Raw genomic sequence first — 19089 nt, 5'->3', positions numbered from 1 at the left:
TGCAAACATTAAAGCAGCAGTGCCCCTGCGCAATCTGAAAGCCCGGTGCAGCCTGCGCTCCCTTACGCGCATCATGTTCTCCTTCCCCTTCCCCGGGAAGCTGGACCAGTTCAACATTTTAATTAAACTTGAATAATTTCCATTAAATCACCACAAAAAAATACATGTATAAACTGCTATTACAAGCTGTTTGATTTTCATTAGAGAACCAACCATGAGTCTTGATGTCAAAAATATACATACACCATATTCTACCCAGATAAAAGAAATGTATGTATACTCTCAGCATCAGGGTGCGTAGCTGGCACCCGCATGTGTCTGTTGCTTTTTATTTCGGTTTTTCTCCCTCTTCCTTTAAATTACACCCACCGATCACATTTTGAATTCACTGACATTGCAGTCACTCCTGCGTGGGCCCAGCCAAGCCAGTTTGAAATGAGCTAATTTGGCTACGGACAACGCTGCAGACAGCGCAGCACGGCACTCAATGCGGTAGAAGGTGGGTAAATACTTTGGTGGCTCTACCAACGCCGGGACCGTGGTGGGCTGCTGTGGCTCTCGAGGCGCGAAAAAATGCTGTTAAAGCCAGCTCAGGCACATGAGTGATGCAGAACAACAATTTTGGTGCAGAACGGTGATCCTCTGTCTCAGGGAAAGGCTAGGTGTGCAGTAGGCTGGGGGTTGAGGCAGAGATAGTATGCAGGTCTAATATGTCCAAAAGCATCATTCTGCGAGGCATTTTGGTTTGTCGAGGACTCACAATTGCTTAAGATGTGAAGAAAAAAAAAAAAATTAGAAAAAAAAAAGCAAACTTTACCCAGATGTATGAAAGCATAGTGCCTGCAAGAGCAAAAATAAAGCCAGTGGAGGTGACCTACGAGGCTTTCATCAGGTTTGAGAACCCACTCACGCCCTGCCAGCTGCCCACTGCCCGGCCCACGGAACTTCAGGGGTGGGCGCGCTGCAGGCAGCGTCCTAGAACCTGAGGCCCCGGCGTCCCATCCACCCTGGGTTGGGGGCGGGGGGGTGGAGAAAAGCCCGCCCTTAGCTGCACAGCGACAGCAGGAGGGACAATTCGGGTCCCCCTGGGCCCTGCGAGCCCGATCCCACTTTTCGGGCTATGGGGGGGGGGGGGGGGGGGGGAGGAGGAACTCACCCCTCCCCCCTCTCCCCTGCCCCATGTGGGCGCTCGGGGATGAAGCCAAGGCCAACCTCCTGGAGTGGAGTGGAACACTCCCCCAGCCCTGGCCGGTGCTCGCCGCCGCCGGGTGGGGGCGGGCGCGGCGCGGCAGAGGGTGTCGCCCCCCCCACTCCCCGCCCCGGGAGGCGGTGACGGCAGCGCCCGGCCCCGCCTCGCCCGGTCGAGGGGGCGGGAGCTGCGGGAGCTCCCCCCCAGCTACTACTACCGCCGGCGGGGCAGCGGCGGGAGCCCGAGCGGAGCCCGGGCTGCGCGGGAAGCGGCGGTACCCCTCCCGGGGGAGGGCGAGAGGAAGAGGAGGATAAAAGGAGTCGGGGAGCAAGGGCGTGGGGGAGCCGGGTGTCCGCCTAACCGAGCGCGTCCCGTCCCGTCGGATCTGTCCGCAGGTTGCCGGCCTCCCGCGGGGGCTTCCATGCGTGGCGGGCGGGCAGCGCCCCTCGCCCGCTCTCCCGGTTCCAGCAGCGGCCCGGCGCGGCGACGGTGGAGGAGGAGGAGGAGGCGGTGGTGAAATGGGGGGCAGCCTGGGCTGCCACCGCTCCATCCCCCGCGACCCGGCGGACCTGTGCCACAGCCGCAAGTTCAGCGCGGCGTGCAACTTCAGCAACATCCTGGTCAACCAGGAGAGGCTCAACATCAACACGGCCACGGAGGAGGAACTGATGACCCTCCCCGGGGTCACCCGGCTGGTGGCCCAGAACATCGTGGAGTACCGGGAGTACATCGGCGGCTTCAAGAAAGTGGAGGACCTGGCGCTGGTGAGCGGGGTGGGGGCGGCCAAGCTGGAGCAGGTGAAGTTCGAGATCTGCGTGAGCAGCAAGGGCAGCTCGGCGCAGCACTCGCCCAGCTCCCTGCGCAAGGACCCGGCCTCTGAGCATCACCTCTCCGCCACCAAGATCAACATTAACACTGCCACCCCCGCCCAGCTCATGAGCATCCGTGGCATCACCGAGAAGATTGCCAATAGCATTGTGGACTACCGCAAAGAGCATGGGCCCTTCAAAAGTATCGAGGACCTGGTGAGGATGGACTGCATCAATTCCTCCTTCCTGGACAAAATCAGGCACCACATTTTTGCCGAGCGGTCTCGGCCCCCTTCGACAAACACCAATGGTGGCCTCAACTTCACTGCCAAGCCTCACCCCAGCCCCACTTCTCTGAGTCTCCAGAGCGAGGACTTGGACTTTCCTCCTGGGGGACCCACCCAGATCATATCCACTCGCCCTTCTGTGGAGATGTTTGGGGGGGTGCGAGATGGCAGACCTGTCCTTAGGGTGGCTACCTGGAACCTGCAAAGCTGCTCCATTGAGAAAGCCAACAACCCAGGCGTGCGGGAGGTCGTGTGCATGACGCTGCTGGAGAACAGGTAAGAGGCGGCACCTGGCCTCTAGGCCCAGCTCCATTTGGGACGGTAGGTTAATGCCGCTGGGGTTTGGGCACTCTGGAGTCCCGCTGTGATCCTAGAGGGACCCACTCCTTCCCGGGATTGTTAAATGTTTTTCACTTCTTGCGTGGAACCCTGGTTGAGTCTTAACCCTGGGGCTGCAGTGACTGTCCCCTGATGAAGCTTGAAAGTCCTTGAAAGTTGGTGGACCTCCTGAGGAGGTATGTGTGTATTTACAGACATCTGTGCAGGGAAGGCTGAGCCATTACAGTCAGTCACATTGGGCCTGTTAATGTATGGTCAAGGACTGTTTCTCTGTCAAGAGGCTTTTGAACAAGTCACAGAGGGTTGTCTTGCCTGCCAGAAGCTGGAGGGGAAGAGCAGCGGAAGGGCTGTTCTGTGTGCACTGTGTTTCTTACGGTATTTCCCAGAGCATCTTACTGCCACTTTGGGAGGCAGGATGCAGTGCTACATCCGCCTCTCTCAGAGCTGCCAAGCTCAGTGTTAGGGCTGCAGTCCGCTCTCCCTCGGATCCGCTCCTCAAATCAGAAAAGGCTTGAGAGCACATTCATAATGGTTTGGGCTGTGTAAGGAGCATGGAATGCTGTGGCTGGTCCTGCGAGGGTGACACAGCTCATTAACAAGCATGGGGCATCTGCTGAGCTGGAGGGACTGCTCATCCTTGGGGGGTGCGAGATGTGGGGAGGCTGTGCTGTCCCTGCGCCAGGCGGGCCCCTGACTTCACTGAGCTGGTGGGTATGGAGGTGGTTGGTTTGCAGTGTGGTCAAGTGGGATGGTGCTTCTGGTGTTAATGGCTGAGAAGCCAAAAGCTGTATTTTATTTTCTGGGGGCCTAAGGTAAACATACAACAGCACTGAGGATGTCATTCTTGCCAAACTTTCTACTTGGTACAGAAATGTAAGAATGCAGTAAAGGCTTTTTAAATAACCCTTGCCCTTTCCTTTCCACGTGTGAAATCTATCCCAGCTGATCTGGCATTTAGTTTAGGGCACCGGGAAACTAACTTTTCCCTCTGGCTTCTATTCAGACTTCCAGCTGGAAATGAATAGGGGCAGGGGACTCTTGGCCTTCTGCGACAGGGATATTGTGGGGAGGAGAAGTGCTGATGAACCATTACCTCTGGCAGTGCCGAGAGCTCTGTCCTCTTCCAGTAATGTGCTGAATAATGACTCTTCCCGGTGTGGCTGTGGAGGTCAGGCACACGAGAAGGATGGTGACAGTGTCCTGCACTGCGGTACTGTATTTGTGGTCGGGGATACCTCTGCTGTGCACTGCCTGATGCTCCCGTGTAGGAAACATCTGTCATCTCACAGCCATCGCTGTTCAATAGCCGAAAAGGAGATGGTGGCCCAGAGGGAGTATTCAGATGTTACGCTGATGGCTTCAGCCTAACACCTTTCAGTATTCCTCGACTGCTCCTCTGGTTCTTGTATCCCATGCTTCCTCCTTTGCCACCGCTCTCATTCTTTCAAGAGCAGTTGGTTGGCTGGAGCGGGCCTTAGGATGAGGTCTGGTGGGGCTGGGCATCGGGGTAGGGGACAGAGGTGGAGTGACATGCTGAGGGAGGAAGCATCTCTGATTATCACTAGTGCCAGGATTATTCTAAGAATCCAGTTTTGGAAGAAAAGTGACTTTGGTGACTTTATTTTTATTTATTTACATATATATATATATATATAATGTTTTTTTTTTTTTTAAGGACCTTGTCCAGGGAAGTGTTAACTGTCTGTGACATCTTCAGCATTTTCGGGTGAAAAAAAAAAAACAAACCCCAAAAGAGTCCACCTATTAAAAAAGTTAGGCAAAGAAAGTGACTTATAAAATAAGGCTGCATTAGCCCAAGATGGCCACTGGAGAGTGGCCCCAGCAGTTTGTTTTATTTTTGCTCTTAAATTGTGTGATGCTTTGTTTCCATCCAGCTTAGAAAACAAGTACTCAGTGGTACTGGGTGGTGTGAAAGGTCTCTCTCTGATACTCTGAAGTTTAAAAGCAGCCCCATACAAGTACTTGGTTTTGTTCTGTTTTACTGCACGTATATGAGCCATCAATCACACAGGGAGAGTACGATGCGATTGTGTTCTGTACTTGATCCTGGTTGTGATAACGTGAGAAGCTGGAAAGAAATGACAGTACTGTGCATCCACAGACAAGCCTGCAAAACTTTCCTGGGAAAATAAATGTGGGAACAGAAACAATCAGCACGATGCAGGAAAAAAGTATACATTGGGAAAAGTCCTACTCAGCACCTTGGGGAGGAATTTCCTCTTGCTTGTGCTGGCATTGCTGAGGTCAGTGGAGCTTTGCAGCCGTAAAACGGCTTCAGCTGAGGCCAGAAACTGCCTTCTTTCTCTGTATGAACTCCGGGGTCTTCCTTCCCGCTCTGGTCGTGTACCCCGGGGACCAATAAAATGCCTTGCAAACTCATCTTTAGCTAGGTAAATCAACCTTCAGTTGATAGTCAGCTGGAGAAATTAATCTCTTGCTTCTGCAGTCAAGAATATGCCGCTGCATGGGGGCTCACCAGCCCTTCAGCCTCATTAAATCCATGGGGTGTGTTTTCAAGGTGCTCTGCGTGCTCAGCGGACATCTCACACATGCTGCTGAAGTCTCCGGCTATGACCCGGGTTGTTGCCTGGTGGATCTGAAGGTTTTTTAGTCCCACAGCAGGCAGATGCTCTGACGAGCTACACTGATGGGCATGTGCTTGCTGATGGACTTTGTGCACAGCCACCCTTGCGTACGTAAGTGTGCTCCTGCATGCCTGTCTCTCATAGTCCAGGGTGGTCTCAGGAGCTGGAGTACCACAACAAGGCAGTATTCCTGTTGGAGGACCTGTGTCACCTAGCTTAAGTCTGGGAATAACGCACAGCGAGTCAAGAAGAATGTATTAAAACTATGTAAAGAGTAGTAAAGATTCTTAATTTGAGATCTTGGGGACTTTCATGCCAGTTGACAGGCTGGTTTGGGGTTTGCTTTGTGGCTTGGGTGTGGTGTGGTGGTTTGGTTTGGTTGGGTTTTTCTTGGTGTTTCTGTTTTTTTTTTCTTTTTTTTTTTTTCCATGACCAGTTCACAGCAAGTAGCTTTGAAACCCCTTAGGCTTATTCTTTCAGGCATTAACAATGGGGAAAATTACTGTTCATTTCCAGGTGAGGCTAGAAGGTGAAGGTCCTCCTGTCTTCCAGCCCTGCATAGCCTTTGCACGAAGGGAGCAGTTGTGCAGGAAGGAGAGAGGGTTGTGCCTTCATTCAAAACAAACAGAAAGAAAGAAAATGTCGTTGTGTAGAGTAGTCTGCTGAAGGAGGGAGGGGGGAAAAAAAATAACCCAAAACCTTCACACTCATGCCCAGAAGTGCTAAATTTCTGAAGAGCAGTGAAGGGAATGTATATCAAATCAGTGAGCATGACTACTACTGCTAAGCTATTTTGAAATTCATCGCTGCAGTACAAAAATAATGAAATACAGCAAGGTCCTCACCCTCTTTCTCATATTACAAGGATCTATGTTTATCACATGTTTGGAGTGGAGGAACGAGGTATTTTCATTCAGAGGACTAGAGGTAATTTTAGAAGAGATTAACCATGATGAATGTGGAGGTGAGCGTGACATGTAATTGGATTAAAGTATCAAATGGGGGGTTAATTTGCCCAAACCTGCAACGATTCTTGCAGGTGTGGTTCAGCAGATCTGGGATTTGTTCACAGGGTCAGATCTACCCTGTCTCTGGGGTTCCCCTCCAGCTGACCTCCATGTCCTCCCCATTCTCTGGGAGGATGAAGAAGCCAACAGCTTCTTCTTACCAAAAAAGAGAAAAAAAATATGATTAGGGTAGCATAATTGAAAGGGTGAGCAAGTTCAGGTCAAAGGCAACAAGTGGTTTCATGGGGAGGATAAGTAGCCCCAGTGGACATGTTTCCTCTGGCCAAGGTCGGTGTTGGTACCCCAGAGCTGTCCTGTAGCCCAGATCCGTAGGGCAGGGCACTCTTTCCACTCCTCCTCCATACCTGCCTCAGGCCTGTCCCTCTTGGCCGTAAACCGAGCTCATGACTCCCACAACACCCTGTGACCGCTCTCTCCAGCTGTTACGTGCTGGGGTGCCTGCTAAGTGATGGCATCAAGAAGCGTGATACAGGCGTGTGCAACACTGACGGAAACGCAGAGCGTGCTAAAAGTGCATCCTCTAGTTTAATTGCTTGCTTGAAGGTGTGCTAGTAGCTGAGGGCAATGATCAGCTGTGCACCTTTCCCAGCATGGTTTGCAGCGGAGGTTTTCCAACTGGTTTTCGTTATGTTTTATAACTGTGCAGTAACTTTGTGAAGACCTATTAAGTATTTATTTTTTTTTTCTTGTAAGCATACTTTGCAGTTGAGTAAATGAAAATTGATAGAGCATCTGAAAGCCAGAACTTGCACTCTCTCTCTCAAAAAAAAAAAACAACCCAAAACTAAAAACCTAAAAAAAGGGAGGAGGGTGAAGAGGGGGTGTGTGTGTGTCAGGATAATGGTGGAGTACCAAGGTTGAGGCTCAGGGCCATGGAGCCCAGCTCTGTTTCCTTCCAGATGTCAAGCAATTCAGGGTGCTTTTTCCCCTCTGCTACTTGCTTTGGTCAGCTTCTTGGTGTGGTTACATCTTCTAGATGCAAAAAGTGCAAGTAATAAAGCGTTAACCCCTGTTTCAAAAATCGCAGAACTGTAGAAGAGCCCAGGTTGGATGAAGCCTGCACAGATCATCTGGTTCAGCCTCTGTCAGGAAAGGGAGCCTAGATGAAATTATCCATCACCCTGTCCAGTCACATCTTGGAAACCTCCAGTGATGGAGGCTCTACCGCATCCCCGGGGAGGTTCTTCCAGTGACTGACTGTTCTCACAGCACAAACTTTTTCTTACCTGTCTGTAGAGTAACAAAGTACAAACCTTGTATTGGCACTTGTATTAGCACTGATGAATTCTTTTTTTCCCTTCTTGGACACCAAACCTCTGTGCTTACATGTCATCCCTGCTTCCTCCCCTAGTTTTGTAACCGGTTAGCTGTTTTCACTTTGGTTAGATAGAACTGTAGAGATCTCTTAAAGGTAAGAAGTCAACTTCAATTTCCATGGCTCAGAGACTCAAATCTGTGTCCCTGTTGCGGAAAGAGTAGGTAAACCTCAGCCTAAACTTGCCTCCCAGGGGGCAGCGGATGGACAGGCAGTCCTCAGGTGACCCTCACTGTGCCACCATACCTGGAAGCTCTTCTTAGTCCTGCCTACCCCAGGTGGGTGTCCCAGGGCAGTGGTCACCCTAAGCACATCCTCTCGTCACCTGAAAACAAGGCAAGTTCCTGAACTACCCTCCAGAGGAGCCTCTTTCTATGAAGAGATGAGGAAAAAGCCATCTCCTTTAGGTCCCCACTCCAGGCGCTGGAGGCAGGAGACGCACTTTCCCATCGCTCCCCTATGTTAAACAGCAGGGTGGGGGTTTTCTTTCCTCTCCAATCTCTCAGTCTGGGCTGAGAGGTGGGGTGATGACAAGGGGCAATTATTTACTACTGGAGTTTGATGCTTTGTTTGGGAAGGGGTGCAGTGTGGTACCTTGCCTGCCAACTTGTAGCTGTGTTTTCCGGCAGGACAACGGAAAAGGATCACACCCCGCCAAATGGATATCGTAGTAGTGTACTGTGGTAGCTTCAGAGGCTCAGCACCAGCTTGTATTTGGTATTTCTGCTCTGTCGCTGCAGCTCTCGGCAGCCAGGCAAAGCCCAGAGGTGTGTCTGTTTTATGTCTGCCTCTTTATACAGCCGCTGTATTTTTCTCCCTGGGATTAATACCAGACTGGAGCCTTGCCAAGAATAATTCCCCTGCAAGAAAAGATCAGGAAAGAGGGCCTGGCTCGAGTAACCTGACTGTGCTAATAAGTCTTCAACAGCAAAAGAACAAATACACCCTCTACTCCTTATGTAATGGGGAGGAAATCCTGCCTCCTGCAACTTCAGGAAAAACTTGAGAAAAAAGGAATTGTTAGATGGTATCTTCTGTGTGCACCTCACAAAGGGGTTTTTATGAGCAATAGAAATACAGATGCTTGTAAAGGCACCATTAATTTGCACTTTCTAATACCTCTGAGGGCAAAAAAAAAACGGGGCTGTTGTGTTTGGGGTTTTGGGGGTTGGCTCTTTTGTCGTTTTGGGGGGGGAGGTTTGGCTTCCACCTATATGAGATCAACAATATTTTACTTGCTGGAGACTAATGGGGGGCTGAAACTGCCTTCCGCGTACCATGTGGCAGGGGAAAGCAGCAAGATCTTCACAGGTCAGACTCTGAGTTACATCATTTTCCCGTGAAATTAAACTCTACTGATTTACTCCCAATCAGGATGTGGCCCGTTCCTTTGTCTGCGTCAAATCACACCAAGGCTGTGAAGCTCAGTGCTAAAAAGCATGACCATCTCCTTGTGGGTTTAGGCTACTCTGCAGTGCTGCTCCCATCTTGGGTAGGGATCCTAGCCCTTTTCAGGACTGCTACCAGTAGAGGTAGGTGATGCCAACAAATTAAATTAATTAAATTCCCTTTTGAATCCTCTGCTTCATATAGATGAAGTACTGAGACCCTCTATGTGGGCATCACCTGCTCCTCCTGTAGTAGGTGGGTCACTTGCTCAAGATATTTTACAGCTCTAGAGTTTTTTGCAGATCAAAATCTGTGGTTGGACTTACAGCAAGGTGATGAAGGGTGTAGACCATCCCCGTCTCCAGACTCTTGGAGAAGGCATCTGGAGCCATGTGCTCTGCCAGATATTTTTGAAGTGGATGCACTGAGCTGTCTGGTCCTGCTTCGTCTCTGTTGATAACTGTGGATCGGGTGGGTTTGCCACAGCCCCCACAGCCTTCTTCCCTCAGACGTGACACAGGAATGTAAGACAGGCTCTTGAAATTGCCCTTGAGTAACCTTCCCAGAAATTTCTCTTTTAAAAGGAGATCTGGGCATCTTGTTGACTTTAAACAACTGCCTCAGTGTATTCCTTGAACATCTGAGAGGCTGTATCTAACCAGCCGTTTATATCTGCTTTAAAGTTGAGAATGTGGCTGGAAAAATGGTGTAGTTAAAGGCCAGTTTATCCGTATGAAATAAATCTTATTTTTCTCCTTTAAAAAATTATTATAATACCCTGCCACTGTTACTTGCGCCATAAAGCCTGAATAAAGTGGAACAGATCAGTGAGGAAAGGGTTTGTTCATCTATTACTTTTTCTCCCAACAGCTGTACTTGATACATCTGGCAGCTCTTAATGGCTGCATAGTTTCACTTAATGCCTGCCGGGCTATTCTGCACACTTATTTCATGTCACTGGAATCATCTTGCAGATACCAGGTATTTTGGTAAACTGGAGCTGCCAGGTTACTCCTGCAGATTGTGCAGGGTTTGCCATATTCCACGTGGCAAAGATTAAATGAGCTGGCTGATTTATGGTAATAAATTGGCAGATTAGTAAGCGATGCTTTACTGCTTGCTCCTCAATCATGAGCAGAGGCCACAAGGCTATAACCTCATCCTGCTAGACTTCTCAGAAAGCTTGCGCCACACGACTGTAGAAGACAGATTAGGTATCTGTGCATAGGGCTCCATCCTGTAAACAGAAATCTTCAGGGCTCTGTGATTCTTCTGCGGTAGAGCTGCAGGAGGGGTGGTTTTCTAGCTTTGGCTTTAAAAAGAGGAATAGGACCGTTCCCGAGGGCAAAAGATGCTGCTGCTGTTTTTACCAGAAAAGAAAGACCAGGGGATTACAAACATGGGAATTAAATACTCCGAGTTCCTGAGAAGGTGTGAGCGGAAACTCAGTCAGTCCCTCTTAACTAGAGGAGAATGCTGTCTCTGCAGCCGAGTGCTGGTCTGGCTCACTGCGAACACGGGTCTCCAACTGTGTTAAACAGGGACATTTGAGAGAGAATCTGGTTTTATGGAGTTAGCTGCACCCTTCTTGCTGGAGCTGGGTTTCAGCGTGTTTCCTACAGCTGCGTTATTGGGAGGACCCTGCTTCTTCAGTCTCTAATTAGTGTTTCTCTGGGAGTCTTGCCCAGATAACGATTTCAAGGCTTGGCCGGGTGAGCAGGGAAGAGTTGACAGGATACAGATTATAGTGTGCACGTAACTTATTTCTAAAGTGCATTGTTCTTTGTTGCGCTGCAGGTGTAAGCTGACAGACGGAGGCATGGTGTCCTTACTGAAATAATTACAATACGCTGCGGTAATTTCTCAACGCTATTACATGGTGTGGTGAGGGAGACAAGAACCATGGCACATTATTAATAACAGTGCTTAATAGGAACTCAGTCGCTTCTTAATTTCCAAATTTTTGAGTTTATTGTTTTACATGAGGGACTTCACTTTGTTTGAATAATAGCTGGCGGATCCCCACCGATTTATCGGAGAATGAAAGCATTTGGTGGCTTTGCTGAGGGGAGGGTGAGACCTACGGAAGACCTCTGCGACGCTGGGGGTCTGGATGAGCTTTCCACCCTGCTTCAGTCTGGTCCCCTCCCTCATCTCGGGCCTGGGTGATTCATGGAGGGTTTTGAAATACCCTATAAGGTGCCGAGAGCAGGGTGGGCAGCAGATAAACACTGAAGGGAATGTGCAGCTGTGGTAAAAAGGGTGTTTTCTATCAAGACACTGTTTTCGTCTCACCCTTGGCATATGCAGTGTATCCACATCCCGGTCAAACTGTGTGGCATTTTCAAATGGCACGAGTGTCTTAAACTGGTAAGTCACCGTTGGGGAGGATCAGCGCTGCTGACCTCCTTTCCATCCTTGCTTCTAGGGGGGGTTTGTGCAGGCAAGAGCCTGGCGTCAGCGCCAAGCTGTTATTTCCAGTGCCTGTGGTAAAATTATTAGGGGCCAGTGAGTAAGAGACATACATTTACCCTGCTTGTGCCCCATGTGTGTGCATGTTCTAGAAATTGAACTGAGTCTAGAAATATAATAATAATAATAAACAATCAGATTCTTATGGAAAAAGACACTTGGGATCATATTGTCATCTATGGTAAGGGTGGCCAGGAATATTGGTTTTATTAAGCGCACTGTGTTTGCAGTGGACTAAATGCAGCCAGCTTATGCAGAGCGGGTTGGAGTCCTGCTCTCTGACGGCGGCTGGGAGCCTCAGGGCTATGCAGGCTGTCCGTCTGTCCGTCCTGTCTCCGTGTCTGTCACGGGATGCGAGGGGAGAGCACAGTAATGCCCTCCTGCTCTTTGTGGGGAACATCCCACAGGGCAAAGCTGTTCCTGGGAGCAGTTCATGCTGTAGGTTTACGGATATGGAGGAGGAGGAATTGGAAAATTTCCTTTTCCTTCTGCGTGGCTATTTTTTGCTGTTTTTATAGGCGTTTCAGGTAACGTGCTCGAGCTCCTGTTCAAATTTAGCTGCGACAGCTGTCCGAGCCGTTCACAGCTGAGCGGGTTTTTAATGGGTTACTGAACAGCTAATTGATCAACAAGGCTTTTGCCATGTGCGGCAGCGGTGGCAGCCTTCCTGCCCTAAATCCCTCGTGCTCGTGACACGCCGCCCGTCCCGCAAAACCACTGTGCCCTTTCCTTAACAAGGGGGGAGCTGGAAGCATAAACCTCTCCTGGCTGCAGCATTAAGAGGCTATTACTTTTGCTTTTGGACTTATCCTTTGAATCCTTTTTTATTTATAGCTCCGTTTCTTTTTCCCCCCTCCGCTTCCGTGTCAGTCCGTCCGTCGCAAGCCTGCAGGCTCCAGCATTGCTCAGGGTAATTGCCGGTCAGTGCCCTCTTTCCCTCCCTCCCTCCCTCGCCTGGGCTCGGCTGGCGTAAAGGTTAGCCAGCTTTCTGCCGAGCTGGAAGCGGCGTGCCGTTCGAGACGCGCTAGACGCTAGCTTAGACCTTTTGCATGGTTTCTTTCTTTATTCTGTTTAGGCAAGTCAGACCAAGCGTGGCTCTAGCTTAATGCCACTGAACTGCAGGGTGCTGTGGCAGAAGTGACTCTATTTTGGTATTGGAAAATGCCCTGTAAAATAGGCAGGTTTGTTGCTTTTGTGCATGCAGAGTCACTTCCGCAGGTTTGCTGTTGCCGTATAAAATTACTACCTTACTCCTCTTTTTTTCCTCCTTCTAAGCAGACAAGATGGAAGAGTGTGAACCTCTGTCAGGGAGGACAGTCTGAGCTGGGAAGGGCCCATACTACTTGATTTAAACCAGTCTGCATTTTAAACAAGGCAGCAATTTTACAGCAGTAATACCATCTTAAGCTGATGTGGGCCTTCCACTGGAGGCAGTGGTGGGGTCCACCTGCACGAGGACCACCTTAGGGAAGCCTTGGAGTTGTTCCTCTTTTGTGGCATGCGGGGCTGACAGTGGTGAGCACGTACCAGCACACAACACATGGAAAAGGAAGTACGCTACGTCTGCAAGAGATCCCCATTGTGTATAAAACATCAGTGCCACCACTGAATTAAGCATGAAAATAAATGTTACTGGCAGGAAAATGCCACAGTGGTACGTGAAGAACCTTTGCACTGACTAGCCCGAGTTTACCTACGATTTTGGCAGCAATGGTAGTGCAGGTTTTGGCTATCTAGCTGTCTATCTGTATCTTCCTGCTAGTCCTTTGCACAGCTCCTTCCCTTATCTCTAGCTGTGTTTCCACTCCCTTTTCATAATCAATGGAGACTGCGCTACCAGCGCTGCCCACTGTCCTCTGCCCTGGCTGCTCTCCCGAAAATATGACATTCAGCAATGAGCAGGATGTGGCCTGGGTGTGGACGGAGGTGTTGGTACCGCTGGCAGGTAGCTCAGCCTGATTTCCAGTGTGTCTCGGAGAGATGTCTTGGTAAAGATTACCCTTTGTTACCAAAACACTCCCAACATTTCTTATTTTTGTAGCTTCTGAGTTCTCTGGTGCAAAGTAGTGCCACAGGAAGGAAAACTGTGGTTTAAAGGGCAAGATTCAGGGATTGAACAGTCCTCAGTCAGCAGCTCGCAGATTTGATAGACATTTGGACAATTTCCATGCAGGGCTATTGGCAGTAAACATTCTGGAAACGTTGCCTGTAGATTAAGGTTGTGCTGCACAAGCAAAACCCACCTCTGGTGTGGTGTTTCCCGTTTCCATTTTTAAACAGAGACCACTTGGACTTGGCTGTGGTTTGACTTGCCTCTCCTTCCATTTTTGACTTCTTTTGTGGGTGTGTGTAGAGTACAGCAGCTTTTTGGAGGAGCTGTGTGCATGGGTGATGGTGGCTCTCTACACTGCACATCTGTGCACTCAAATTTGGCAAAAAGAAAGTGAAAGTAAGAAGATGGGAGGATTCCTGTACATTGATTGTCCATAAGTTGAAAGGAAATTGCCTCGTACAAACTGCCTCTATCTCCAACCTGACCTTCGAAGTTTGCTCTCGTAACTCGAATGTGACCCCCTTCCTCATCCTCTCTCCAGCCCTACTGAATCTAAAGCCTTTTCACTGGCTTCGCTTGGCTTCTAAGTTTTCTTGCCATACCTTGAGCACTTCCAATTACTGCAAGTGCGTTTTGATCAAGCTTTTGCTTTCACACCGTAAGGGCTGAATGCTATCAGCTCTAACCTATGAGGCTGAGGACTTCAGTTCCCTTAGATCGTTAGTGATATTTCCCCTAAAGTCATTCTAACAGGGTCTTCGCGTTCCAAGATGTGCTGCAGCATTTATTTCCCCTCCACCGAAGCCTCTTGCCAGGCAGTTTGAAAATCAGTACCTTTTAAGATATCTCAAGTTTCAGGCAAAACCTGCTTGAAAACTGCAACCTTGCCTTTTATTTCAGGGGATGTTACGTATTCTTGCAAATAGAGGAGGCTCCTGTACCATTGCTTTAAGGGGAAAAAAAAAAATGTTTTTGATTTCTGTTCCTCAGAGGTACTTAAAGCTCTGCAGAAAAATACCTTGTTAACTTCCTGATGTGTGGGACGTGGAATTATTTTTAACTTGCAAGAGCAGTTGTTTAAAAGGAGTTTGTATGTACGTTAGGAGCTTAGCAGCACAAGCGCTCGGCATTTTTTTTTCCTATCTTCAGCAGAGCCTATCTGATTATGCTGTACGGGTGCATGCTGCACTGACAGTTTACAATTCCTTTTCCATATGCATCTTATCTTCCTAAAGATAGTGTCTGGAGACGTCAGCTCTGTGAGGAGAGACTGATGAATTTATATCAGAAGAATCTTTTTGTCTAGCAGCTCTTCAACACAGCACACTGTTCAGAATATCTCTTAAAAATAAAAAGTACTGGAGGAATATCAGCTTTGTCACAGCAGTGGTGGTTGTCTTCAACCTGCCTAGGTACGGCTTGATTTGGCTAAACCTTGGTATTTGTAGGAGAAAGCCTGAGTTGTCCATGCAAGATTCCCCATGCCCCAGTTTTTAAAGTGCTTGTTGGTACATTTGGGGGGATTGTTTGGAGTCCACAGCCAGATCAGCGCTATTTATGGGTACTCTCGATTAGTATGTACGTGTGTTTTTCTCTAGGAACGTAAGTATGAGGGTCTAAAAACTTCAGTTCTCCTGGAGGAAAGATGTTGCCAGGTGTCTATACTGTCCTTCTGATCTTTTAGGGGATTTTTTTTTCTTTTTTGCTGCTCATGAGATCTTCCCAGGGTCCTTATAACCTAAAGACTTGATCAAGTGTTGTCCATAAACTTTATACGTGTATTTATCTGCAGCAGGACAATTTCATGTTATTGGGGGACAAGGGTCATACAAGAGCTTGAATCCACCATCCAAAGAAAGCACAGAGATTGTTGCTTCCATTTTTATTATTCCCAGTGCTTGGCTCAAATTTCACCTCCCAGGTCTGCTCCTCAAAACTGGGATGTTCCTGAAAACACTGCCAAATCTAAAAGTTTGTTCCCATTGAGTTGGTGGTTAAACGTTTGGGCGGTTTGCTTACTCCTTGTTTCCATCTCCCTGGATGCTGCATCCGGTCAGACACTTCTGCATGTTCCTGTGTCGCCCTGGTTTTACATTCTGTTTTCCATACTGACATTTTGCCTTATGGGTGCAGTGAATGGCAAGCTCGATATTTTAGTACTGTATGATTGCCTATAGGTATTACATCATTGGTTTGATTATTTTTATAGATTATTTCTGTGGCACAACTTTAGGAGGCAACCATGCTAACAAAACCTGTGCAAGTCTCACCTCTTCAAGTAATCTGAAATGCCTTCCATGGAGTGGTGATTACTTTATCCTCAGAATAATCCAGAAATGGGAATGAGAACGGTGTTGTGAAAGGGTTATAATTTCTGCTCCGTGTGCTTTGTAGGCCTGCAGGTGCGTAAGCACCATTGAGAAGAATCACTGGAGCCCTCTTTATGTTGCTTTAAGCTTGATATTGACTCCAGTAAAATAGACAACAGGGCTCTGCATGCAGTGTTCTCACTCCTGCTCTCTGGAGGTGCCCAGATTGCCACCTTCACTGTTTCTCTGCCAGTTTAGGGGGGGTTATCACCTATTCAAGCCAGAGAGGAGGAGAGCGGAGGAAAGCATGGCCTCACGGTGGCTGGCCAGGGCATCAGGGTGAACCAACGCAGAATGTCTTTGTGAGCATCCGTATGATCCTGTTTCATGCCGTGCGGAGCCGAGCGCAACCCATCAGAAATTATCTCCTCCAGTTGTCCCTTTCTCACGTACAATCACACTCCAGTTCCAGTATCTGGAGAGCTCTGGGTCTGGCCAAGCAGGTTTTCTCCTTCCCACAGAAGACTGGTGTTTCTAAGACTGTTTTGTGTTGAAGCCTCTGACCTAAATAAGGTTAAGGATCTGGACTACACAGTTAGCACCCACTGCCAGAAAAAAGAAAGCTGAGCTCAGGCCACCATTCCCCGCTTTGCCAGGGCCGGTCTGCGTGCAGGGCTCTGCAGTCTTCTTGCATCCTTATGCTTTAAAGGCCATTCTTATGTCCAGACGTCTCCGATTCTGGCACACAGGGGTACTCTGTGACTAGGAAGCTTTCAAAACTCCTTCCTGCATGTCATTGTGCAGCTGGAAGCTGGGATGGCTTCCAGCTCACTGAAGACACTCAGACATTGTTCTGTCCTAATCCCCTCCTTGCAGAGTATGGTTTTTCTGGGAGGCTCGCATGTTCCCTTGTTGGCTTTCCGTGCGGGAAGACAAGCAGCGGTTCATGGGAATAACGTAACCCCGAATTCGCGATGAGCCAGGACGGAGGGCGGCTATATGGCGTGACAGTGGTACGAGCCCTTGGCTCTGCGGCGTGTGAGTGAGGATGCTGAGCTGGCTGGGCTGGCTCATGGCGGTGCTCCATTCATCCGTTTGCTGGCCTAACTACAAGAAGCAGAAATGTTCAGGGCTCCCAGGTTTCATTAGGAAGAAATGATGCCTCCCTCTCAACAGCACTTGTGGTCGCTCAGGGGGCGATTTGCTGCTGGTTTGCTGTTTCTTTTTGTGTGCGGGAAGCCAGGGGAAATAAAAGCAGGTTAATGGGACAGGGAGGAGGGTGCTTTCTACTGAACTGGCCTTTTTTCTTCCCAAACTCAGGTACAAGGAGAGAGAACAAGGTAATGAATATAGAAATACATTCAAATGCCTTTACAAGGACATCTTTCAGTGCAGGGATTTGACCTTGGAGGTTTGGATTGCATCATTTATAAGATGGTGGCCTTGAGGTCAGCACACCTGACACCTGAAGGTGCTACTCCAGAAGGTTTTGTGCAGCTCTCGAGGCATTTGCAGGCCTAAGGAGACAGAGCAAATAAAGGACGAAAAGGAAATTTATTCCGGCTAAGTTATTTCACCTTTCCCTGCCTTGTTGCAGGTCAGGAGCTCAGGTGACATGGTAACTTCTCCGGGTAAATGTGGCCACCCTGCCGTCCCTTCTGAAGTTTTTAGCTGTGGGTGTGTTTGGACTGCTGAAGGAGTTGATTTGAGGAGAGGGGTGCTGGGGTGGAATTAAAGCTGTGGTCTGAGGTGTGCAGAGGTGTGCTACAGGAGCTCGTACGCACAGTTTGGTAGCTTGGTTTTTTTTCAGGGTGTCTCCTTCTAATTACAAGACCTGTAAACAGCTTTACCTGTGGGCACCAGCCAGCTTGACTGGGATCCCTAAATTGATGGCAAATTGACATAGGAGTCCCCTTTGCAGGGTCGGGCCCTAAACCTTCAAGTATCGCCCAATCTGAACATTCAAAAATCATGAACATAATCTCTAAATAAAATAACAGGATTAACTGGGAGCTACACTTAAAAATGTTATGATCCATAATCTCACACATTTTGCATCCATCCCTCAGAGCTGTGCCCTGTGGAAAAGGCTGCATTCTGCCCCAGAGAAAGGAAAGCTAAAGCAGGAGGTGGGGTAGGGTGCTTTACAGCCAGCTCCCACGTTGATATGCACGATCTGCCGCGGTCTGCTGTGAGTTTGGGGCACATCCTGGTATGACTTGAAGGGCATGGCAACCGGAGGTGTGTTGCTGCTCCTCCTCCAGTGAACCCACATCCCTTTCGCCTCTCACATCCTGTAGACACGATGGGTGTTTCCCATCTTGAAAGAACATTTCAGAGCGTTACTGTGTTTTGGGATGGGGGTGGGGAAGAGAGGAAAGCAAAAGCCCAGCACCCTGGCTCTGCTGGCTTAGGAAATCAGATGGTTTGTCTGCCGTGTGAGAGATTTCTTCAGTTCAGAGCAGGCGCTGAAGTGGTTTGTGGCAGCGTTGACTAATTTGTGATAGCAGTATTTTCCTGCCCAGGAGGTTTTGATCCCAACAAAATGTCGGCTCACTTCGTGGTGTTACCCAGCTCCCTTTGTGTGCTGTCTCTGCGTCTGTGCAGGCACACGTCACCCCTGCTTGCTCATCAGAAGAGGTGGTCACCCCGGCTCTGGCTTTCTTGCTGTGTCTCAGGGCAACACGTATTTATTTGGGTGTTTTATGACTCAGCAGAAATTCCACCATCGTTACCGTGTATGCGGGTGGATAATGGCTTCTTACAAGGCTGGAAAAAAGCTGAGTCTTTTTCTTTCATAAAGTAGCAGCTGGTTATTAAATAACCTGAGTTTCTTTGCACAGGCAGAAGATAGGCAACTTACTGCTAAACGGCCTGTGTGCGCCCACTCCTCCTGTGTGGTCTGCCAGACTTCATGTTGGTGGGAGGGTGGCAGGTTTCGTAACAATCCTCGCTCTGCTCTTTAGGGCTATGGGAAGAGAGGACCCTGCCACTCAGCCCAGGGCCCTCTCTTTGCAATGGAGAGGGGAGCATCGCTCATGAGGATCTGCTCCAGTGATTGCTCAGCCTCCGTTTCCGTCCATCCTGACTATCAAATTGTGCTTTAGCCCTGACAGCACTGTTTTTGCTGAACTATTCATGCTTTTCTCTGATGAGGAAAAATGATTTCTCCTTTCTGCTCCTTTCTTCTACCTTGCTTTTCTGGGAAAGCTGTCCTTAGCATTTTTCTGTGTGGTTGTGTCATGAGGTGTTACCATGTGTTGTCATCTCCTCCTCATGCTTGCCTAAAAAGA

At 48.9% G+C, this 19089-nt stretch overlaps 1 protein-coding gene across 1 annotated transcript in view; it reads left to right on the top strand.

Moving 5' to 3' along the window:
• The first annotated feature begins 1540 nt into the window (after nucleotides 1-1540).
• Nucleotides 1541-19089, top strand: part of EEPD1 (endonuclease/exonuclease/phosphatase family domain containing 1) — a 65806-nt gene continuing 48257 nt past the window's right edge. Inside the window, exon 1 of the mRNA XM_086741663.1 lies at nucleotides 1541-2561. Within this exon, the coding sequence (XP_086597789.1) occupies nucleotides 1708-2561 (854 nt within the window). The 5' untranslated portion in view covers nucleotides 1541-1707. The remainder of the gene's footprint in view (nucleotides 2562-19089) is intronic.

The sequence above is a fragment of the Chlamydotis macqueenii genome, chromosome 2 (assembly GCF_036417535.1).
Source record: "Chlamydotis macqueenii isolate bChlMac1 chromosome 2, bChlMac1.mat, whole genome shotgun sequence".
Classification (NCBI taxonomy): Eukaryota; Metazoa; Chordata; class Aves; order Otidiformes; family Otididae; genus Chlamydotis; species Chlamydotis macqueenii.
This window is presented reverse-complemented; position numbering and strand designations above follow the sequence as displayed.